General features: G+C 44.3%; 3 protein-coding genes across 6 annotated transcripts; 1 reads left to right on the top strand and 2 right to left on the bottom strand.

The window, feature by feature from the left end:
• Positions 1-1,098: 1,098 nt before the first annotated feature.
• Positions 1,099-15,820, bottom strand: phka2 (phosphorylase kinase, alpha 2 (liver)). 4 transcript variants are annotated; one of them, XM_034561537.1, is made up of 33 exons: positions 15,570-15,820; positions 14,021-14,136; positions 13,836-13,918; positions 12,995-13,153; positions 12,313-12,360; positions 11,420-11,588; positions 10,691-10,773; positions 10,447-10,527; positions 10,255-10,353; positions 10,021-10,167; positions 9,835-9,888; positions 9,602-9,724; positions 9,388-9,483; positions 9,210-9,317; positions 8,905-8,983; positions 8,559-8,693; positions 8,361-8,470; positions 8,112-8,256; positions 7,781-7,859; positions 7,548-7,696; positions 7,278-7,448; positions 6,150-6,268; positions 5,938-6,074; positions 5,643-5,805; positions 4,945-5,024; positions 4,764-4,842; positions 4,545-4,674; positions 4,350-4,451; positions 3,760-3,878; positions 3,050-3,103; positions 1,804-2,040; positions 1,513-1,713; positions 1,110-1,416 (listed from the first exon to the last, which is right to left on the bottom strand). In XM_034561537.1, the coding sequence occupies exons 3-33, from the start codon at positions 13,911-13,913 to the stop codon at positions 1,243-1,245; spliced, it is 3,708 nt and encodes a 1,235-aa protein (XP_034417428.1). In that variant the 5' UTR covers positions 13,914-13,918; positions 14,021-14,136; positions 15,570-15,820; the 3' UTR covers positions 1,110-1,242. The 4 variants fall into 4 exon arrangements, with proteins under 4 accessions (XP_034417419.1, XP_034417437.1, XP_034417445.1 ...); XM_034561528.1 differs by lacking the exon at positions 15,570-15,820 and having other exon boundaries at positions 1,099-1,416; positions 14,021-14,598; XM_034561546.1 differs by lacking the exons at positions 3,050-3,103; positions 15,570-15,820 and having other exon boundaries at positions 1,099-1,416; positions 14,021-14,598.
• Positions 14,947-18,864, top strand: ap1s2 (adaptor related protein complex 1 subunit sigma 2). The gene is made up of 5 exons (XM_034561579.1): positions 14,947-15,318; positions 15,763-15,941; positions 16,878-16,986; positions 17,110-17,247; positions 17,951-18,864. The coding sequence occupies exons 2-5, from the start codon at positions 15,763-15,765 to the stop codon at positions 17,996-17,998; spliced, it is 474 nt and encodes a 157-aa protein (XP_034417470.1). The 5' UTR covers positions 14,947-15,318; the 3' UTR covers positions 17,999-18,864.
• An 811-nt stretch (positions 18,865-19,675) lies between these two features.
• Positions 19,676-24,051, bottom strand: zrsr2 (zinc finger (CCCH type), RNA-binding motif and serine/arginine rich 2). The gene is made up of 11 exons (XM_034561565.1): positions 23,794-24,051; positions 23,479-23,558; positions 23,310-23,388; positions 23,103-23,211; positions 22,770-22,856; positions 22,300-22,338; positions 21,792-21,919; positions 21,435-21,648; positions 21,077-21,132; positions 20,867-20,976; positions 19,676-20,777 (listed from the first exon to the last, which is right to left on the bottom strand). The coding sequence occupies exons 1-11, from the start codon at positions 23,832-23,834 to the stop codon at positions 19,945-19,947; spliced, it is 1,776 nt and encodes a 591-aa protein (XP_034417456.1). The 5' UTR covers positions 23,835-24,051; the 3' UTR covers positions 19,676-19,944.
• Positions 24,052-24,290: the final 239 nt, after the last annotated feature.

Here is a 24,290-nt window from a genome sequence, read left to right as displayed (position 1 = left end):
TTCCTTTCTGTGATTCTCAGACTTACAAAGACTCAATTCAATATAATCCGGACCTCTCTGCACTGCAATTTTATTCTTTATATATATACTTCATGAACTATATACAGTGTGTGTGTATGTGTGTGTGTATATATATAATAATAATCCATATAGCACTTTTTAAGATACTCCAAGACACTTTATATGTTACATTATACACACCGTAGACACAGCTACGGGGAGCAATGCAGGGTTAAGTGTCTTGCTCAAGGACACATCGACTAGGGCGGGGATTGAACTGCCAACCCCCTGATTGAAAGACGGGCATGCTAACCACTGACCAACAGTCGCCCCCATATATATATATATATATATATATATACACATATATATATATATCTATATAGATATATATAGATAGTATACATATGAAACCCTACTACATACCAGTATTAAAGCAGACCTCTAGCCCAACGTACCAGTAATAAATGTATCTTCACTTTACACAAATGAAGAAACCATCAATATGTTGAGGTTCGGCCACAACTTGACTCGTCATATCAGTAGCAAAACCTCAGGAGTGTCACACACAAAGACAAAAACCTCTTGGCGTTCAAGGTAAACAATGATTCTTGTTCCCATACGGGGTTATATTGATAAGACGACAGCTAATGCAAGTTTATGTATCACCACTGAACTATTAGAAATTGTTTTTAAGATGGATATATAACTTAAATATTTAAGGTAATCCATTACAGTAGAATAATAACTTATATTACTAAATACAAATAAAACAACAATGAAGAAAATAAAAATGATTGATTTGAGGGAAATAATTTGGGTGAACAAATTACATAGAATGTATTACTCCGATAACTGCCGAGCTCTGTAGAATTATAACCTGACACATTTGATTACAAGACAATTAACTGTTTATATAATATCCTCACACACACACGCACACACCACCAAGTTCAGAGATGTGCTAATATATTTGCAAATGTAAATTGACATATAATGCATATTAGTAAGTCCTGTAAACACACATTTGAGAATGTTTAAGAAATAAATAAGTTCACAGTTCAGACCTGAATTAAATCAGCTGCCAACGCCATGATGTTACATCAGTGTATGAGAGTTTCAGAGTTTATTGAAGAGTAAATACTCACAAGTACGACATGAATCATATGAGCTGATAATGAGAGGCGTTGCTGCCTTTGGCCAGGTGATCCTCTCCCTGTAAAACATGTCTCTTCAGCTGTTTCACTGCATCAGGCAGCTGGAGCTCGGCAGGAAGTCCTGCACATAAGTGATCGCTGCCTTGGACAGGTAGGTCATGGTGCCAAAGCTGCCACTAGGGGCGCTGTCGTAGAAAAAGTTGCAGATTCCTGTCGCTGGGTCCTTCTCCAGGAAATAATCACTGACACTGTGGGACTTCTGGGTAAGCAGAGGCAGGACAGAGAGAACCCCGGTCAACATACATGAACATCCCTTCAAATCAAATGTGCCTCTTGCCGTCAGCTGTCTCTGTACCTGGTCGCTGAGGAAGAGGTCGTTGGCCAGATGCAGGATGCGGTCCACATGTATAATGCCGCCAATGCTGTCCACGTCCACGTCGGCTACCAGGCCCAGAACCATCACAGTCTCCACAAGCAGCTGCCGGTACTCTGGTTGGGGGACGTGGTTCAGGACGGACTCGACCTGCACCGCAAACTTGATCTCTCCCTCTGTCATCTACAGAGAAAACACAGAGTTAAATAAATACACACACACACACACACACACACAAAGTCCTAAATCCAGCTTTAGTCTGTGGGACGCTACTTCTCTCGTGGTGGACGAGGGCAACACATAGCCATCGATGGACAGGCCATGGCACTTCTGCAGGATCTTCCAGACCTTCTGGTAGAAACCCACTGGTGCTCTGTTGATAGCTCCATCCAGCCTGCGTCTCCTCAGCCACTGGCCTTGCCTGTCCTCCCAGTGCAGCTGTCCATCTCCTGGACCGGGGCCCACTGGGGACAGGATCCCACTGGGGGTGGAGGAGGGGCTGCTGCAGCGCTGTGGTGAGAGAACAGAAATATACTTTTACACATATTCAGTGGAGCGTTTTACTGATTTTAAACCTTATCTCCATGTACTTTAAACACATTCCTTAGATACACCATTACACTTGTTAGTCATGGATGTACCACTCAGCACAGTTTTTCCCACAAACTAATTATTTCTTAAGAAATGATCACTTAAAAACACTTTTAGTTGTTCGTTTAGGAGGGTTTCACTTCCAATTGTTGATGGCACTTGGCTCTCGTTCCTATGGTGTTGAATGCACCGTTGTGAGCACTTTGTACACATTTCTTTAATGTAAACTATAATGCAGTCATCCTGGTTTTGGAGCTTAAAATATTTAAAGAGCTTTGTAGTCCTATAACGTTCTCACAATGGACAGTTAAAAGGTTTAAAATCGATAAATATCCTCTTTGATTCCACACATTCGTCTTCCTGTCAAAATCTCGTCTTCGGCCACTGACTTAAGTGACATCACTTCACGCAGCTCATTCTGGAGCCCCAAAAAAAGCTTTAGGAAACTTTATCCACACTATGCAGTCATACTCCCCAAGTCCTGTAAACAGACTCTGATGTTTGGGGTCGGGGGAGTTCCCCTTTAAGAGAGTGAATCGTCCCTCCTGCATCACCAGGTATATGGGGTACTGACAAGAGTAATAGCACATGCAGGTGTGTCACCGTAGCAATACATGTGATTAAGGTCTCTCACTCTCACACAAAGTGATACTTTTAGCCCGTATCTATAGTTATACAGTCCATGCAATCATTCATGCATATTAATACACCTCAGCAGACACGTAAAAGGACAAGGCTGGTGTTATTAATAATTATTTGTGATATAAATGTTGTATCTAATAAACAAAAAACAATGCCAGCCTTATCCTTGAATGCAGAGAGACACAAAATATGTTGCCGTCTCCACAAAATACTAAATACAAAACTACGGCAACCCAACGGAGGACAAATCCAATTAATTGGAAGCCGATGAGGTGAAATGGTTTACCGTGGAGCGAGGAGATGTGACATTGCTACTCAGGGAAAGACCGCCGCTGAAGATCTACACATGAGTATGGATGACAGAGAAGAGTTTGAGATGGTTCACATGGTTCTCGTACTACAGACGTGATGATACTGCAGCCACGCGGAGATGTTCTGGAGAGTGAAAAGCCTAACTCAACGTGTGCAACTAGTGGAAAGTAAAATGAGTTTACTACTGATCACAAGAACGACCATTTGACAAACGATGCCACTCCGATACTAGCACAGAATGTGTGTGGGCTACTTAAGGTCTGGATTGGTTCAGTAACGCGGGAATTGAAATGAAAGAAAAACACCTTCTCGACCAAAACCATTACTGAGTGATAGGAGTAACAAATCATAATCTCCCACTGGTATGTGATGAAGTGAAACTCGTTTGGCTATGGAGGCCGCTGTGGCTGATGGAATGTTAGGAGCCAGCGACGTGTATGACGCAAGGCTGACGTTAGAAACATGCTAAATATGATCAAACCCAACCCACACTGAGAGGCCGAGAGTCATCCAGCTGAAAACCAAGAGCAAGAACAATGTTATTCTTTTTAGATAAAGAGAGAGAGGAGAGAGAGAGAGAGGAGAGAGAGATCAAAACACATGAAGCCCATGTCATAGCATATTTACAAAGACACACCCCAATTATTATCCTGTTGTTTTCTTTATTTTAATTTGTATTCCCACCTGTTTTATCTCGCTCTTCAGCTTGTGTATCCCTGAGCGTTCAGTCTTGGTGGCTCCAGTGTGGCCGAGTTCATGGATGGAGATGGCAGGACTCGTGGCTGTTGACTGGATTGGGCGGACTAATAAACAGAGGCAAAAGCAAACCAGGCCGTTGGACACTTATGCTGTAGCCTGGTTCCAGACCTCTGAATGGAAAGGTTAAGAGCCATGCAAGTGGCTCTGTGAGGTGCTTTGAGCTAAATGCTCATATCCACTGAAAATAATGACCTGCTGGTTGGCGCTAGAGTGAAAGTTAGAGGATCACCAATGACAGCAGGATTCATCCTCTGGGGAACATGAATGTCAGTACGCAATGTTGTGGCAAATCATCCAACAGTCGTCAAGACATTTCCATCAGGACTACAGTGGTGGATTGACCGACAGACCCGCAGGCTGCATGGATAAACGTGTCTTCCAGCTATCGGTCAGCTCCACCTGGTTTGGGCTCATCCTGGCATCTTTCGTTGCCTAAACCTTCTCACTAAACTAAGGGTGCACCATAAAAGTAACACTCTCACGTAAACTGTGAAGAGGAAACCGGAGAAACTCACCACTCCTCTCCACCCCAAACTCTTTGCCACTGAGGATGTGATGCAGCAGGTTTTTCATGCCGAAAGGACTCAGGCTCATCAAACTCTCTGACGCCTCTTCCCCTACAAAGATGATACAGAGGTTTGTTTAGTTTTTTTTTAACCATACAGGGTCGTTTATGTCTGTACTTGGTGTTTGGTGCTTGGTCGTCCTACCGGAGCAGTGCAGACTGCGTGCCAGCTCAGTGGCCATCACTTGCATGATGAGTCCTATCCTGAGGCGCAGCATGTCCCCGAAGAGAGCAGGCTGGGAGCGCACGTACATGGCTAGATAGACCATGATTTCCTATATGACACACACACACACAAACACACACACACACAGCTATAGGGTCTGAAAAAAGTCATGCCCGGCCCAAAGGTTTGTAGAGTCACCTGTGTGAGTACGGCTACACTGATGTCCTGACCACTGGCTTCATAGATGAGAGTGTTCAACTCCTCGGGAGGAAGTGGACTAAAAGGAAACAGTGAGGAGGAAGGGTTGGTTTATTAGGTGGTTATGCATATAAAAAACACTTAACGTGAGCAGGAAATCTCTTCGGCCACACCAGCTTACACTGTGATGACTCTTTCCCTGGGTTCAGGGGGTAAGCCCACAGTCAGCTGCTTGTGATGGGAAATCAGATCTGTGCAGGCCTGAGGAGGAGGCAAAAGTAGGTTTATTTATTTGTAAATTATTAAAATGGTCTCAGAAAGTATTGATTGTGCCTCTTTTTGAAGTTATTCAGCAGGTGTTCAAAGTCTTCCTCAGAGTCACTTCATCCTGTGTGTGTAGCTTTTTTAAAACAGATATAGTTTGCATATGTTTTAAGAAAAATATCATATTGTGCACTAAAAACCCAAAGCAAATTTCGAATGGCCAATAGAGAGACTTTTTCTTCTTTTCTTTATTTTGATACATGAACAGAATCTTTTTTTTTCCAGTGATCGATGCAGATAGTGACTCAACCGTGAAGTGTACATGTATGTTCATTCATACTGTTGACGTTTAGATCAGGGCGGATTCTATAATGTCTCTTTATGTATTCAATTCACTTTTCAAATTAAATATTGTGAGTCTGCTGCTACAGATAGAAGAAAACCTTCAAAAGAAGGCTTCAAAATGTCTTCTCACAGAGTGTCAATCAAGGGTCCTCCCAGGTCCTGAGTGGGGTCCAAAGGTCAGTTTTGTATCAGGCCTACATTTTTAAGCTTATTCAGGACCAACTGTTTATTGCTGACAAAGAACTTTTCTCTCACTAACTTCTTACTGACCTCAGCCAGGACCTCCACTCTCTTGCGTAATATCCCAGAGATGTATCTGATGAGTCCCCACTCTTTGCAGGCTCCGGCTTGAACATACAGCTCCTCCAGCAGGGAACGCACGCTGGCCCCGCCTTGCCCGGGACCTGACAACTCCACCAGCCAATCAGCTCCTCTAGTTATCGGAAAACAAAAACAACAACAAAAACACACCGGATGGATCATTACACAATGAAAGCATTTACTTCTGAGTGCGTCAAAGCTGAAAAAAAGCTCTGTGTGTGCGTAGCGGTCTCTATGTCCGTACTTCATCGCATAAAGGATGTAGAGTATGTCTGCCTGGTCCTGCAGAGTCGGACACTCTTTCAGCTGCCTCACCAACGCTGCAAAGTCGGTGTTGCCCTGGGAGTCTCGAGGCAGGTGCAATTCTGCAACGCTGTGGGACTTACGAGGGATGCCACGGTAAGATAAACACACTTCAACGTCACATGAGAAACAAGCTTCTTCTGCTGCGCCTACCTTGTGCTGCTTTACATTTGGGCCATGCTGGAGAGGAGGAGGAGGAGGAATTTCAAGTAGGTTGAGAGCTTTGCGGCGTTTGCTCTTGACAGGAGTCACAGGTAGATACATGGAAGACTCTGGAATACACAAATACAACCCATGTGTGACAGTGACGTGAAAGTGGAGAGCTTTCGAGGTGCGGCCAATTCATTTGTGGTGTATCTAGTTTGATGTGGTTTGTATCGTACCACAAAGAGATTTATGACCCAGTTAACACAATTTACTTTGTTGTATTCAGAATTCAGATTAGATTTAGAGTTGGCAGGAGTGAAAGAACAAGTTTTCAAGTGGTTTCAAACAATCCAATTGTGCCCCCAAAACCACATGTCATGTGGCTGCACTGAATTATGGGCTATCGAGGCCGACTCACTAAACTGGTGAAGAAGACCGGCTCCATCTTTGGCTGCAAACTGGACTATTGGGAACAGGTGGTGGAGAGGAGGACACTGAAGAAATGATTTGTGTGTATTGGAGAACCCGGACCACCCTCTCCACCACCTACTGCAGGGACAGCGGAGCAGGTTCTCCAACAGACTGCTTCAGCTCCGCTGTCACAAGGACAGATAGAGGAGAACATTCTTGATTCAGGAGAACATTCCTGATTCAGGTGAAAATTCCAGATTCAGGAGAACACAAGACTTTATAATAAATCACCTCTGGCCAGATCCTCCTCAAATTGAACATCAATAAAACTTGCACCGCGTTCACTTTAAACTTTAGAAACACTGTATACTCTTTCATTTTTATTTTATTTTTACATTTTCATTTCATTTGTTATATACATTCTTAAATGCAATATGCCCTGCAGCCAAATTCTATATTTGTAAAAAATGTTTTGCTGCTCCTTCAAGAAATTTCCCCCTGGGAATAAATAAAGTAAAATCGAATCTAATCTAATTAATCTACAGGAGTTAGAGAATAAAGGTTGCATAACAACCAGATTAATTTTTTTCTCTTTATTTCTATTTCCCCCATGCCAAATTATTTCAGCAACGCCTGACCCAACCGCGGGCGGGAGCATTACAGGAAACACTATTCACCGGGGAAACTGACTTTGACTTATTTTTCTTATTCCTAATAACTCACTGGGAATGTTCAGGCCCTGGACCTGGGCCATGAAGGACAGGATGTCTCTGGTGGTGTGTTCAGCACTGAAGACGTGGTGCTGCCCCCTCTGGATGGGAGGAAGATGGCACTTGGTGGTGGTGCTACGGAGAAGCTGGGTGAGGTACTGGTCAAACATGTCTTCTGAGCCATCTTCAGTTAAAAACAACAACAACAACAACAACATACAATGCATTACTTACAGTTCAATCAAGTATGACTTCCAGCAACACACACTTCACCAGCAACTACCTGAGGGCCCAAAGTTGTTATATTCCTGTCCATATTCCTCATCATCCTTCTCATCCTTGAGTAAGCTGTCGTCGTCTTCTTCGTCTAGGAAGCTGAGATGAGTGTGGAACGAAGTGGTCTGGACACTGGAGAGGTCCGACATCTGCACCCTGCGATAGCATCCACACTGTCACGTGACAGACATTTCAACACACTAATAGGATGACGTGTCTGTGTCACAGATGGAAACAGACCTCGCTCCAGCAAAATAGCCATCCTGTAGCTTCCTGAGGGTTGCTAGGATACACGGATCAATCGCATCTCCATCCTCAACTGCACATAAAAAGTAAACAAATGCGGTGAAGCGACAAAATACTCAATATGGAATGTAACCAAGACCTTTTTGGTCAGATTAATCCTTGTTCCACATTTTGTTTTCCGCCCCAATGAGACTTCTAAAAACTGCTGGAATGTAAATTAAATGCGAGAAGATTTCACGCATCCAAACTTCACGCATCCAAACTTCTATAAACTCTGAAAGCGTAATCTGTAAGACTGGCTGGCTCAGGGTGAGAGATGTATTACCCAGCATGCTGCGGGTGATGGGGAAAGTGAGCGTGGGCCGCCCTGTCATCCTCCAGCAAGAGGAGAGATAAGCCAGCTCCGTTCGTAACATCTCCACAATCATCTGGTTGTCCAGCGCCAGGTAGAAATGGTGCTGATCCAGAAACTGGAGGACGGGACAGAAAGAAAACAATGAAAGTATTAATCAGACGTATTCTTTACCACCACTTCAATGGTTGTGAGCATTGCAACATCTCAAGCCAGTTTTACCTGGGGGGTGAATATATAAGAGCGATTTCTGATCTCGTAGAATTTGGATGTTCCCAGAACTCCAATGTGTCTGTAGGGCCGGCCACTCAAACTCAGCTTCTTGCAGTTCCCTGCGGCAAACACACGACGTGGCTCTCATTATTATTACACAGACACGCACATGCACGGTGAAGAGAGGAGTGCTTGGTGCTTGTTTACCCAATCGGACATAGACATGGCTGAGGATGCGAGCCGGCATGACCCTGATGGGCAGAACCTCTGACATCGTCTGGACCACGACCCCGTGACCACTGAGCAACTCCTTGATCCCCTCCGACTCTGCTACAACACAAACTGACACACACAAATTGAAAGAATGACGTTATAATCTGCATATAAACCAATGCTAACATCAGTATGACACCTCAGGTGTGAGTCTTCCTTCTTCTTTGTCCCAAGTGTTGGTTAATTCTATTTCTTTTATTGGTACCTTATCTTTCCACTTCCTGTGGGATTTAAAAATGTTCTATTTACATTTCTCTCAGACTAATGATGAATCACCAACCTTGTACCACGACATCTGGCTTGAAGTTAGTCGAGAATCTCCTGTTGAGTGGATCTATCTCTCCTGGTGCTAAAAACCCCTTCAAACATGAAGAAAAAGAGAGAAGGGCAAACGATGGCCGTGTTCTTTCCATATTTCTATGTTTATTAAAGAGATGTATTTTGTATAGCTCCATTGTCTATTCTACACATCTTGTAATTGTGCAATTGTTCCTCATTTACAATTGTTGTAATCATCATAATATTTCCAGACAGCAGCCAAGTGTTGCAAGCCAACATGAGGTGTTCAAGGTAACCTGTGAATACCTCGGCCAGAAGACAGCCCAAGATGTAGAGCGACTGTCCCCACATGTGCGGCAGCTGCCCCATGGCCTCCCTGTCCACTGAGTGAGGATTGCTGTACTCCTCCTCCACCTGTTGGAGGCAAAACATTTACAAAACATAAAAGTGCATCTGCCATCCTTGTCCAATGGAAGTGGGATACCTTGTCATGAGGCACAGCATACAGTTCAGGCAACAGTTTGATGCCGTTCTTCCCTCTGATCAAAACGCCCTCCAGCGCCTCACGGTACTCGTGCACCTGTTCAAGGGCCAAAGTCATTTGTTCACTATTACATCTGCAGGCAGAAGCCATTTAAAGTGACTCCACGAGCTGTGTGAGTGCAACAGAAAGCGGACCATGTGTTTGGCTGTATGACCTGCACTTGATCTCCAGCGAAGATGCCATCCAGGATGAGATAGGTCCAGAACACGGGCCACTCGCACTCGATATTCTCAAACAGCTTGAGCTCTGCGGGATCGTAGTGCAGCCGAGATGGGTCCTAGTGAGAAAACAGACTCTCAGATTATACATATACATATTAATACAAGTATGCTGTGCCTGCTGCAGCTAAATGCTTCATAAATCCCAGTATTTAGATGAAAATCGTACCTCTTTCGGACACCAATATCCATCCCGGATGAAGCGGCAGCAGCCGTAGCGACCCTGAAATTACACCAAAGAGTGGAAATGTCAGCATGCTAACAAGGAGAAAGGAGGAGAGGGTAAAACACGGAATTGTCGCAGCATTTCCGCGCAGAGTGCGCTGAGTCTCGCTGAGTCTTGCTCAGGCCGCACCTGTAGTTTGCTAATGATTTCCGACTTAGTGATGGCCACCAGGTCAGGGTCCTCGACAGCAAAAGCAGGGTAGGAAATGACAGCCAGAAGGCCGGCGTCTATCTCCTTTGACGTTGACGCTCTTGGCAGCATGGAGCACAGGATGGACTGAGGGGAAGCACATGAGACATGCTCAGCAGGAGAACGATGAGCAGACACGATGCTGAGGGGGCTGAGAGGCCGAGCCAACGGTACCTGACAATGTTCCACTTCATCAGGCAGAACGTGGATGACTGACTTCGGCCCCCCATGGGCACCAAAAAGATCCAGCTCATCTATGGCCTCCAGGGCTGCCTGCAAACACACACACACACACACACTTCATACAACACTTTCCTCTTGTGGTCTCCATGTATAGTATAAATGCTGGCGACATGAAATCCGTACCTTAGCAATTCCTACGGAGCTCCCATTGAGCTCGGGGATGCCCTGGTTGGTCTTGTCACCTCGCTCCCACATCCCATAATCCTACAGGGGGGGATGAATGTAATGTAATAATGTTTTTCTTCTTGTCTAAACTCTCCCCTTAACTGTAGTACTCCACCACTTTAACATTGCACTACTTCTATACTTCCCTCCACATCCACATTTACATGTTCAAAATCATCAGCCCTCTGAAAATGTTACTCACCGCCACTTTGTAAGCAGCCTCGATGTAGAAGACCAAGTTCTGGATGAAGGCCACTTCATCCAGGTTTGAGATGATGCGAAGACCTGCGTGGTAACGTGACACACTCAGCGAACCGCTCATGGTCAAGTACGAGGACCTAAAGGTGCTAGCAGGAAGGGGGGTGTTGGGCTGGTCCAATACCGGCCCACCTCCATCACCAACCGGCCCTCCCTCTGACATCGCCGGCCCCGACTGTATTCTATGCTTCACAGAACACGTTAAGTTTACTCTAATACTTAAAGTCAATAATCACTGACTAACATTTATACTACTCCTCGCGATCTGTATTCACACTCATGGTTCCCACCTTCTTTACTCATCTGATCTCTTCCGTCAGTCTAGCTTTGTTTTAGGTGTTATTAAATGTCAATCACTAACCTACTCAACACGTGCGTCACTCGCTCGCAGACGAAGCCGCTTATTGAGCGTGAGCCAAAATAATGTTAAGTGTAGGCCACTGACTGGTCGACACGTGCGATGCATTAAGTGGGCAGCGCACCGTTTATCGAGTGGGCCGGTCTGATAGTAACTCCCAGGCCACTTATTTTCCCCCAGTCCGCCCTTGCATGGAGGGGGGGGGGGGCATCAGTCTCTTTTTGGACACTACGCAAGAGTCCGAACATTTTTAAATCCTGTGTGGCGTCTTGAAAACCTAAAGATCCCCTGTTATGGGCATCGGGCAACCCGTACCTGAGGCGGTCATCTGCGCGAGCATCAGCAGGTAAATAGAGGTGGCATCCACCTGGAGATGGCCCCACTGGTCGTCCCCGACAACCGTGGCACAGGTGGGAGTATCGTATTTGGCGTGCAAGCAGTCCGTTGTACTCTGGGTGTGTTTGAACTTCTCCACCTTGGCCACCTAAATGCACAACACACACACAGATATCCATGGTGTTTGTCTCGGCCAGAAGATACTCAACGAGGGATATCAGCACAAAAAGACAAGTCTCCTAAATGGTTGTATTTTTTGGGGGGTTGCTAGGGAGCAGAAAGGAAATTACAAGAGAGAGAGGAGTGTGTTACATCACAGTAGAGTCCCACTGATGCTCCACATCCTGTTATTGATCACATGCCGACATGAGAACCAATGACCTGCTTATATACAGCCCTGTTTACATGATTAGAACATTATAAAAGGCTAGATGCTGTTTCCCAGTCTTTTATTCAGGCCTACTGATGATGATGATGATGATGATATCACTGCAGCAGAGGATGAAGAGCCTCTTTGCTTTACGGCTCCCGGAGCACTGCAGCATTTTAACACTGTGCTGGGAATTTTGGCATCTTTGTATTAATTCCAAGAATGCAAGATAAGAGCAACAAACAACACACAATATAGACTGGAGCCAGGCTTTCACTTCAACACATTGTTAATAATTAGTTTGTTTATCTATCAGACTAACTGACGATATCGCCCGAGTTGATCGTGCCTGTGGAGATAGGAGCAGAAAGCTGGAGGGGCTGTTTACATAAAACGGTCTGTATAAATACCACAGTACCCCCAGATAACATGTGGTGGTTTCTAAGAACCAGTAGGCATATTTACGATATGATGTTGAAACGTGCAAACAGCTGCGTCTTACCTGTCTCATCATGCACTGAAGGAGTCCCTGCATCAGCTTCACCACACTCTGCCGACAAACAACGACATCTGTGAGCTACGAGAGATCCAACCAAAAAAATCCCCACAATCCCAACTTTTTAGAGACATCACAAATCACTTTGCTGATTCGAATCACTCCGTTCAGTTCAAAGTTCGTTCACCTTTTGCACTCAGCTGAGCTCCAGTTGAACGGCAGTAAGTGAATGCAGCACCGCTCAAAGGCAAGGTGAAGACTGAAATAAGTACTGCAATAAATCATTTTTATTATCAAGTAATCAAACATATACAATGCATGTATTAAATATATTGGTTTATTGGGAATCATCCAAATGATATGTGTAATAATGTGTAATTACACAAAATATTTGTATTCATATATATATATATGAATACGAATGTTTTTTCTACTTTGTGAAGTTGGAATTTCTATTGCTTAATTACCTTAATTATACGTTAATTATACTCCCCTTCAGCTCAGAGTCTGAAACTCAAATCTAAGAATAAGACATCTTGTTTTGGATGTATTCTACATTCGTTAAACTAACTAGATGTGATGCGGCGCACGCCACGCGCTCGCCTCTGTGAAACATGGACGCACCATAACAGGTGGGACAAACATGAGCCCTCTCTGAACGTGAACCCTCTCTCTGTCGCAAACACACCTGCTCCAGTTCGTAGGCCTTGGCCTTGTCCTCATCGCGGTCTGCGTTCTTGCGGTACGCCATGCCCAGCCCCCACACGGCCAGGACGCTGTACACATTGTCCCTCACCCAGGCATCCTTCTTCTGGGCACTGGCAGGGAGAAGTCCTGTCACTGGGTTCTGACACACACACACACACACACACACACACACACACACACACACACACACACACACACCATCAATGTATCAATAAGAGTAAATGTGACTTTAAGTTGGGTTTACGCAATTTATAATTTGTTTTCAGTTGAATAAGCTGAGATCCCCCCCACCCCCCCCCCCCCCCCACCCCACCCCTCCCCCCATCTGAAACCAGACCTACACCCTGTCATCAATGGCATGCTGTGTAAGGACATGTGGCACTGTTTTCCATCAGCTGCAGACCCTCTGGGTCACACGTTTAAACTTAGACCGCTGTTGAAGTGCTGACTGAGGCTGAACTTTGCTCACACCTTGTTTATTTCTGGGCAGCAAAAATCTGGTTGAAACTCAACCTGCAAAACACCTGCAAGCCTAACATATTTCTGCAGGAGATAACGGAGGACTTAAAATACAAAATCTACTAAAACTAGACAGTGCAAATGCAGCAATTATGGGATACTTGTACGTTAACTTGCTTATTTGATTTGATGTTGCTTTACACTTCACCTCCACAACATTTGTTTGACAGCTTCAGTGTGTCCTTTACCAGTGATGTAACATATGTTATTCTGAAACGGGCCGTGTTGCATAATAAGTACGTTTTTAATGTCAGTAAATGCTGTGTCTCTCCTGCATGCTGCCATGTCTGATCCGGACTCACCTGGTGGCACAGGATCGTCTCTTGGACCAGCCTGGCGTAGCCATCCAGCCTCACTCCTGAGTTACTGCGGCTCCTCATCCTCACTGCGCACACGACACCGTAAGTCGTAAGTTCAGTGTGAACCAGTAGCTAGCACTGCAGGCGCATCGGTACACATGGCTCCATGCGGAGTAATAACAACGTACCGCGTTAGTGATGCATCCTTACGGTGCTGCGGCGCGGGTGTAAGGCGACAGCTTCGCCGCTCTGCAGAGGCTGCTGCTCGGCCACAGCTCGCCAGCTAGGAGCGGGTAGCATCCAGCTGTTTTGGACCACACGAACAGTACAAGCCACACACGTGTAAACACGCGCGCGCACACAACACGCAGAATGAGTAGAGTGAAGCCTTAGAGGTTGGACAACACGTGAGCGCGTACAGAGTCCCAAAGCAACTCAACTGTACATCCGTCCGGGAAAAGAAAAACAAGAAGTATTACATTATGTTCTTGTTGTTTGAGTGTTTGACGACAGGGGGCGCCGTTTCTTTATTTTCCAGTGTTTCAGGGCGCAACCCGGATGAAAACGGGCAGAAACCCAAAAGGTTTATTTGTGCGCCACACTTCATACAAATCACGTGGTACAAGAAAACAAAACAATTTATTGTATCAATGATATATTGTCCGAGTGTTATTTGAGTTTGTATGCACACATGTGTTTATTGTTTCATATATATTTGTATATATAAATATGTGTATGTATGACCTTGTTGTACTACTTTACTATTTTCATTTAAATGTATGATTGATCTTCTCTCTCAACTTGATTCTCGCACTATTTTACTGTTTAAGAAAAGAATGCTGTATAAATAAATGTATACTTATACTTAGGACAAGAGCAATAAGTGTTAGGTGGAAACATAAATAAATACATGATAACAGTGGTGGAAGAAGTACATGTATTTCCATATGTACTTAAAGTAAACAAAGTACCTGTTATGTACTTTGATGTAGCTATTATAATCTAATTGATATCATGATGGGTGGTTTTATTTATTGTACAGCGATCCATCATATGTTGTTATTATTATGTTGTTGTTTTTTTTTTTAAATATATACACGCAAACTATTTAGTTGTTAAATTAATGCACTGGAGTTCAACAACGCCATTTAGTACAGAGTAGCATCACATTCCGATTCACTCAGATTATTGCCGAAGAGAAGTAAACATGACTTTCTGCTACAAAAAGGCAGAGCTTATCGAATAACGGAATCTTTAAGCCAATCACATCGCACAGCTGTGGCCATTTCGGCCAATCACAGAGCCGCAGACTTCATCGTCGTCTCACCAGCAACGACCATCCGCTAGCTGGTTTAGCATCCGTCCGGATGAGCGGCTAAGCTACAGGGACACCGACACATCTGTTCGTCTCTCTGGTGATGTGTTCCTCCTGAATTTACTGAAGCCAACAGTCGTCCGAGTGACTAAACCGGAGGCCCGGTCGAAGGTAAAGAGTCGTGTTTACGTCCGTGTAGCTAGCTGGGCGTCGCGGGAGGGGGCGCGGGGGACCCTCGCCGTGTTAATGATGTCGGTGCGTGGCGCGGTTAGGAGCACCGCTAACGGAAGCTAATGGAAGTTTGTGCCAACGCTCCCCGGACCTACAGTTGAGCAAATAGAAAAAACACATGTGGGCAGACGAGTAGTTCGTATCATCCACTGAGAGTACGAGCTTGTATTTCCTGTTCGGTTGTTACTTACGTTAGATGTGCTGGATTAATGTACTTGTCATGTATAAAAACAGCATAAATGCGAGCGCTGGTTTCGTACCACCGACCCTTCCGTGCCTTTTTATAGCTATAAAGCGTCTCTCCTCACTCCGTCTCTGTAAACGATGTACATTGTTGGTCTCCTCTCGACCGTGGATGACTTTGACTTGAACGTCCTCCCTCAGATGCAGTTCATGCTGTTGTTCAGCCGGCAGGGAAAGCTGCGGCTCCAGAAATGGTACGTGCCCCTGTCCGACAAGGAGAGGAAGAAGATCTCCAGGGACCTGGTCCAGACCATACTGGCCCGGAAGCCCAAGATGTGCAGCTTCTTGGAGTGGCGGGACCTCAAGATTGTGTACAAGAGGTAAGAGAAGTTTAATGTATGGCTGGTAATGCAGTGCAGAGAGCATCACATGTATTACATCAAGCCTTAAAGCTGACCTGTTGCTCCTCATGAGATATGGCAGCTGCCGTTTAACATGGTGGCCGTTAAAGTTCATCCGTGACTCTGGTAATGGGACTTAAGTATATCTTCAGTGACATGATAACAGGTGGTGGTATATGAGGCAGGTACTGTCTCGTGCCAGGTGTGACAGAGGATGATCTGAGCAATAGGATGTATTTTTGGTTTGCAACATCACTTTTGCGATCAAGCGTGGAGATTTCTGGCATTTAGATCTTCTGGTGTGTGAAGAAAGCCAGAAAACGCCTTCTCTCTAACAACAACTGACAACTATGGACGAACACAGAAGGAGGGCCTAATTTGTTCAGGACATGACTGCTGAGTCACGAAAATACAAAAGACACATCGGTATGTGTTTTAATATAATAAACCCAAAAAACTCACGAACAAAGACAGACAACAAAACAGCCAGGAGACCGTGACGTACTGGGAGAGATGCGTTCTTGCCTTGTGATGATATACATTGAGGTACCCGTTTATTTGGTAGATATATACTGTTTATGTGTGTATGTATAAAATATATATATAAACACAACAAATAAAATGCAGTACAATAAATGCACAAAAAGGTTACAATGTTCTGTTTTTGTTCATGTTTTCTTATTTATTTTTAGTCCTATTTTTATTGTGATATTTGTCACTTTCTGTGATACAGATCCGTTCAAGACCACATATACATACATGCATACATACATTGTGGATGGTGATTACAGCTAAATTACCACAAACTAAATTAAACACACTGATATATTGCATTTCTGCTGCGAGAGCGGAAGCACTAATATCTGTTTTCATCACCGCCTTGTTTATCTGTTTCCTCCGTACTTGATGTTGTAGATACGCGAGCCTGTATTTCTGCTGCGCAGTCGAGGATCAGGATAATGAGCTGATCACCCTGGAGATCATCCACCGATACGTGGAGCTGCTGGACAAATATTTTGGCAGTGTGAGTCTCTCAAACACCACACGTAACATGCTTAGTGATGGTACTGCAGAAATCCAAGGTTTTCAGTCTTTTAGTCCGGAGCTCCTCTGATCTGCTGCTGTTTGTGTTGCCGTGGCCTCACAGGTGTGTGAGTTGGATATTATCTTCAACTTTGAGAAGGCCTACTTCATCCTGGATGAGTTCCTGCTGGGCGGAGAGGCCCAGGAGACGTCCAAGAAGAACGTGCTGAAGGCCATCGAGCAGGCCGACCTGCTGCAGGAGGTACGCACACTTCTTCATCAGCGGATAGTTGGACCCACAAGGCAGACCAGCATCTGTCAATTAACCTGCTGCGTTTGGTCTGAAACGATGCCGGACCATTAAGGGGGAAATGCCCATCTCAGCTTTCCAGAGCCCAAGCTGATGTCCTCAAATGACTTGTTTTGTTTTTGGTCGTCCAACACTCCAAACCCCAAATAAATATTCCCTTTACTGTAATTTTAAGGCAAAGAATATCAGCAAAACTGAGAGGCTAGAACGTGCAAATTTATGACATTTTAGCTTTAACAATTATTTGAACAACTCGTTGTTTATCGGAATTGCTGCCAAACACTTTGTCAAATCAAGTAATGGTTGCAGCGCTAACTTTGCGTAAATGAAGAATTCCTTTCTCTCAGGGATCCAAACGTTGAACACGGAGGGTGGCTCAAAGATGTTGGTGTGTTTCTTTTGCACCTAACGTCACCCGTTCATTCTGAGCCTGCAGCGCTCCAGCAATACCTCTCCCCGTTTCTGCCTCGCTGTAGTCATTTGCAGTCAGAAGGATTTATTTTTGCGAAGCATGCAGCGCTGTTATAACGGCACAGACAACTGTGTAAAAGGTTGCTGTCACACATTAAGAACTTTTCATGTGTTTGTAGCGGCACTTTGCGCTCCAAATGTAAGACGGCAAAGAACATTTCTCTTTCTTTTTCTCCCTCCGCAGGAGGCTGAGGCACCACGCAGCGTTTTGGAGGAAATTGGGCTGACATAGAGCATCAGGCTCCTTCTCCCGGCTGCAGATCTGGCAACCCTCCACGTCACTATCCCGCCTTCTCCTGTTGTCCCCTGTGTCAGTGTTGTATGTATATGTCCTGTACTATCCAGTAATGTCCTTTTTAATGTGGTGCCAACTGTGGCTTGAATGTGTCTCCTATGTACAATCTCCCTCGCTGTATTCCGCTGTACTGTTAATGTGACTTCACACCAACAGGCTTCTTAAAACTCCACACAGTACAATGTAGCGACGACATGAACACTGCAGTCATATTGAGATCATCTATCATCACCGATTACGGGGTCGTACGTGCCGTTTGGACGGGGACTTTTTACGGTGCTGTTGCAGCCGGTGCTTCTGTGTGTATAACCGTCTCATTTGAGTCCGAGCTAAGCATCCCAATTCATGAAAAACAAATACTCAACGAGGGTCATTTAATATAGAATTATAAACTATTAGGTGCTCTGCCCAACAGGTTTTTACCTTGTTTGTCAAGAGCAAACATATTAAACCATCATTTTATTTACTATAAATCTTTTTTGGGATATAAAATGTTGGATTTGTTAAGAGGCACAGTTTGAGGAAATTTAGTTATTTGTACTTATGCGTTAGATTGAATATTTTTGTTTTTCCAGATGCTTAGAAGGGGACTCTAGAAATACCTTCAGAACAGCAGCAAGTGTTACTAAATGATCAGTTTTTTGTTTTTTTTAACCGTCATTGTATATATATATTTTTCTTTGCTCAGTCGTGACTCCGATGTAACGGTAAAACACGAGCACCAGCGGGGGCTAATGCTCAGTGGGAATCAGACACGTTTACAATCACAAGTGAAATTAAACAATTACCCATGATCAAAATCAGCGTATATGTTATGTAGGTTTGTACAAGTTTCTGTTCAGGAATCACCCATTTCATGTTTCCTTTTCAAAACTAAAATGTCGACCCTTCGGTAAGCGTGAGCCGTTTGTGTGTAATGTTTGTTAAAATTGTCATTGTGTCGTTAATCTGTCAATTGACTTATTTTCCTGACAAACATTCAAGATCGTAATGGCCTCTGGAGATAAATCTAACGTCAGTTTCTCACTTAGTCTTAAGCCTGGAAAAATAGGTAGTGATCCAAATAAAATAAACTATTTTATGTATTATGATACATTGGCTCAAAGACACATGACCAAAGAACACTGTTTTAATGTCTCAATGGTGTCTATGGAAAGCTGACATAGCAGAAAAAAGGGATTTAGAACGGGATGTTGGACAGAACATGTATGCAGGGGTCATTCGGCCACAATATACCAGTATTATGTCATTATTCCTATCCGTTAGGGGACAGGCCTATCTCCAGATTCTTCATGGAGGCGGAACAATAGACTACGAGCTGCGCACATCCGGGCACGTTATCATTCATCACCGTCGGCTTGTTGACTTGGCCGTAGGACTGCAGGAGAACAAGCCCACCAAGTGATGAATGGATGCTCATCCAAACTTGTATCTGCATTCTTAAAACCACAAAGTGTTTCTGTTGGAGAAATTATGAATTAGTATTTTTTAAAGTTCATCTTTGTTTTGTGCAAAAGAGATCACTTTTTGTATTAAACACTGCCAATACATTTGCCAACATCTTTTTCTCATTTGAAAAGTTATTAACAATAAATGTAAAAAAAAAAAAAAAAATCCCCATTTGTCAATCTTTTGTTTTTATATAGCAACAATAACCACGTAGTGCCGCAGATCCAGTGATCAAGTGTTCCAATATTAAAGCGACATGAACCATTTTACAAAAGCTAAATATTCACATATGTACACACAGGTGACGGGTGCCATCTCATCAGGGCTCAAATCATGTCATTTGTTGCTCCTTCCCATTTACAGTTAAAAAGCCAGAACAAACTCACAGCTCCTGAAGTGTAAGCGCCACTAAGACGGACTACTCATGTCACCTTTTACAGCGGCTCACCGGGTATTTCTGACAGTTCACTTTCCCCCTCGGGACTAAACTTCTCACTGTCGACACACGACCTCTCATCCAAGTCATTGTTTTTCTGAATTGGCTTTGTTTCATTCATCTCCTGACGGAGACTCGTCGGCGTGAGATTTGCCGGCGTCTCGTCCTCAGACACCTCCTTTTCCGACTCTCCTGACGAGGCCGTCCCTCCAGGCGAATGGCTTTTCTTCTTGTGCTTCTTTTTGCTCTTCTTCTTGCTCTTCTTGGATTGTTTGTGGCGCCGGCGTGTGTTGGTATCCTCACTAAGGGGCTTCACATTCCTATCGGGTTTCTTGGGTCTCCTCTCTTTCTTCCTCTCTCTGCTTGCGCTTCTGGACCGCTCTCTTGTGTCTGCATCTTTGTCTCGACCGTCTCTCTCCTCACTCTTATTCCTGGACTTGTGCTCTCTGTCTTTATCTCTACTCCGGTTTCTCGGCCTGTCTTGCTCCCTGTCCCTGCTCCTGCTCAGGTACCAATCCTTCGCCCCGTCACTGTGTCTGGAGGACCGCTGGGAAGCCCTCCTCTCTCTGCTCCTGCTCCTCCGCCGGTCGCCGTCTCGTCTGCTGTGGGACCTCTCGGACCTCGGCGGGCTTCTGCTGCACTGGCGCTGCCTCCACGACCGGTCTCCGTATCGCTCCGAGTGCCACCCGTCTCTGCGGCTCCCCGTGACGCTGCGGTCCTGCGACATGTGCAGGTCCCGGTCCGCCTCCCAGAATTCGTTGCTAGGGTTTCGGAACACGTGCAGGAAGTTGCAGTGCTTCCCTTTGGGGCACCTCTGTCTGTCAAACAATCCTGGGAAAACGAGACAGGAGAGAGATTGAATCCTGAGTCTCTGCAGCGAGTGAACATGCCGCTCTCTCCCATCAGTCAGAATAACTCACCACATATGGCGTTCTTCCACCGTGTAACGGGACACATCTCGCATTGAAGCTGCCGGCCTGCATAAAACCTGCCATTGAACTTGATGATCGCGTCTTTACACTGCTCCTCTCTGGACGGATAAGAGAAGAAAAAAAAAAGGAGTTTTCAAACAACGTACAGTTTATTTATTTGGAAGAAAAAAGTTGTGGAGCGGTTGCACAAAAACATACGTGTCAAACTGAATGTAGACATTTCCTCTCAGATGTGGCTCATAATTGCAGCTGACCTAAAAGAAGAAAGACGTCAATAAAACCAAATATGTATTTTCAGTGGTAATTTATTAATGCAACTGTGAATCAGACATCAGTAAGAAATCTAGTAACACATTATTTAGACTATTTCATACTACTTTTTTTTTTTACACAATCATTGTACTACGGTAAATGAAAAACAAATCTAAACTTAAATAAGTGGTGGACCACATTTCTCCTCAACCCTTAACTTATTCTGAAATATGTGTCTTACTTACGGGTTTAACAAGATGGATTACTTCCAAAAGCCGACTGCTTTGCTTTAACTTCATCTTACCTTGAATTGCACCACCTTGCCGACGCTCTTCAACTCGGGCAGGACGTCGTCGTAGAACTCGAGGAAAGAGTCCTGCAGCTCCTCCTCGCTGTGCTCCAAACAAGCATCGATGTCGTAATCATCGCGGCGTGACTGCTCCATGCCAAACGTTGTGAACATAGCGCGGATCATCAGAGTCGGGCTGGCTGTGGGATAAACGTGCTTCCGGGAGCATCTGGACTCCAAGAGACAGCAGAGGGGAGAATATACAGAAATATGGGGGGGAAAAATGACTTTTTTAATGCACCTGTACATCCATTCAATCGCCACTCAAATAACACGTTTGTGGAGTCACGTCAGAAGAGAAAGAAACTTTACCTGTCTCCGAACCGACATGCCCCGGTCTTCAGGAAGAACGGACAGTTGGCGACGTCGCGCTCTGTTCCAAAGTTCTCGCAGTTCTTCACTGGAGCCTCAGGGTTCATCCACGGTTGTCCGTTCTCTAGCTGGAAGTTAGAAATGTAACAAAAATGTAGCAGATTCACACATAAAGAGATATTGGACACATTATACATTTCAAATTTACCTCTCAGCTTTTATTTTCACATAACTAAGCATTTTTAAGATAAATTGGTTATTAAAGATTTGTGACTAAATTAACCAAGTAGGATATATATATATATATATAAATCTTCTGCGGAGCCAATATCGTCCAATACATTGGTTATTTCTATATCCACGTTCACAGCCTGTTTTTCCATGTGTGAGGCTTAACTAAACTTTTAAATATATATATATATAAAACATATCTATTAAAATAAGGTAAAGCAAAAACAAACTACATATGTACTTTCGTGACACAAATAATGCTTCTGTGTGTTTATACCTGATTTTCAGCTTCATCCAACATTTTCTGAACGGCCTCCTACAAATGGTGTAAAGACACGGCTGGTGAAAATGTGTAGAGGTCAACATACTGCAGCTGATCTGTTACTGTGTGTTAAGACCACACTCAAGAGGGACTGGCATGTCAACATTTCTGGACGTCTTGGAAAGTAATTTCACACACGCTTTTCACACAAAGTAAAAGATACATCCTTGTGAGGGCTGAAGTTGCTGTTAGGGCTTTTTCTCTGTGTGTATCTTAGTGGAGGAGGTGGACGGTTGCGTGTGACACTCGGTCAAGGAAATGTTTAAAAACAACCATTTACAAAGCAAAAAACACATTTTAGAAAGAAACATGATTACTGTATGATTGTCTGAATCTCCCCTTTTGGATGGGTAACATAAATACTTGTGATTAAGTAGAAGAGGATATATTTCTTTTTGTTTTTATCCTCCTGGAGCCCGTTTCACCTCTCTGTCTCGCTTGTCCTGCTGCTTCTGCTCTTTTTCTTCCCGTTCTTTCTTCTGCTGGGCCTCCCATTCCTCCTTTATCATCCGCTGGGAACAAAACAAGACAAAAAGGCAGTACATATTAATATTGTTTTTAGAAAGACAGGTCAGTCACACTCACTTTGCAACTATTAACTAACCACATAATCAAGTAATCTCCTGTGTCAGGCTCCGATCATTCATACTGTTTGGGGGTAAGCTATCGCGATCAACTCGATTCATGTTTCCACATCGTGTTTTTTAGTTTGCCAAAGTTTACACGAGGAATGAGGAATACAAGCGGTAGGTCATCACCTCCTCCTCCTCTTTTCTTTTCCTCGCAGCCTCCTCCCTCTCAGCCCTCAGCCTGAACTCCTCCTGGGCAAGCCTCTCTTTTTCCAACCACTCCTCGTGCAGCCGCAGTCTGAAGAAACAAGTAAACACAAACCAAGGTCTCCGTGTCATTGAATGTGACTGAATGAGCATCCGCAGGACAGAAGAGTGACACCAGTATTAACCTACCTTTCCTTCCCTGCAAGATCATCATCATCATCATCATCATGTATTTCTTCAGGTACATAGCTTGGTCCATGTTGTAATCCTGTAACAGAGCAGGTGTTGTGGTTAATCTGGTTTAACGGTGCAGCAACAATTGTAGAGATAAACAAAGTGAAAACATCTTTCTTCGCACCACATTCTCTAACTTGGGCGACAGCTTGGCGTTTCCTCTTCCTCCTCTCCTTCCTCAGAGCAGCCCTGCGTTGCTTTTGACTAAAGACAAGATTACATTTCAAACAATAATCAGATCAGAGGTCTGGAAACGCGAAACCATGTGCTGCTGGCGCGAGCAGAGCCGTTACGGGCAGGTACCGCTCCTCCTACTCGGGGAGTAACACACGGTATAAACAAATACGGCACAACGTTACTATGACGTTCACGTCGTCGCTTTATGTTGTTTCACCGCTCCAACACACGTGTAGAAGCCCGTAAAACGAGCGACACCGACCTGAACGCAGGAGCAGAGCTCAGAGGCGTCGGTGCTGCCATCACAGCTCGTTAGCATGTCCAGCTAACGTTAGCCCAGGTTGTTTCTTTTCATCCGCGTTCAGGTGAAACACACATCGGTCCGCTGGCTGGACGGGTCGCTTCCAAACCGGACTCGGTTTATCAGAGACGTGATATGACTGAATGTTTTATTTTTGTTCTAAACTTGGGCTAGTTCGCTCGCATGCGGGGTTGTTTAGCCAATGAGTGGCAGCGGAAGAGATAGTGTAAACACAAAGTACTTCCGGTTTAAAAAAAAGATACTGTTAAAATACATTTAACAACATTTTTGTTTCTCAAATAATTTAATATTTGTGTACTTATCCATGTATACATTATACTATAAAGTATGATAATCATAGTTACATGTGAATGATTTCTTTATTTAATATAACCTATTAGCAAAAAGGCACTGCACAGAAACCTCAAGGGTCATCAAGAAAGCAGTTTTTGTAGCCC

Source organism: Cyclopterus lumpus, chromosome 3 (assembly GCF_009769545.1).
Source record: "Cyclopterus lumpus isolate fCycLum1 chromosome 3, fCycLum1.pri, whole genome shotgun sequence".
Lineage (NCBI taxonomy): Eukaryota > Metazoa > Chordata > Actinopteri > Perciformes > Cyclopteridae > Cyclopterus > Cyclopterus lumpus.
The sequence above is the reverse complement of the archived record's forward strand: the minus strand, read 5'-3'. Positions and strand labels throughout refer to the sequence as shown.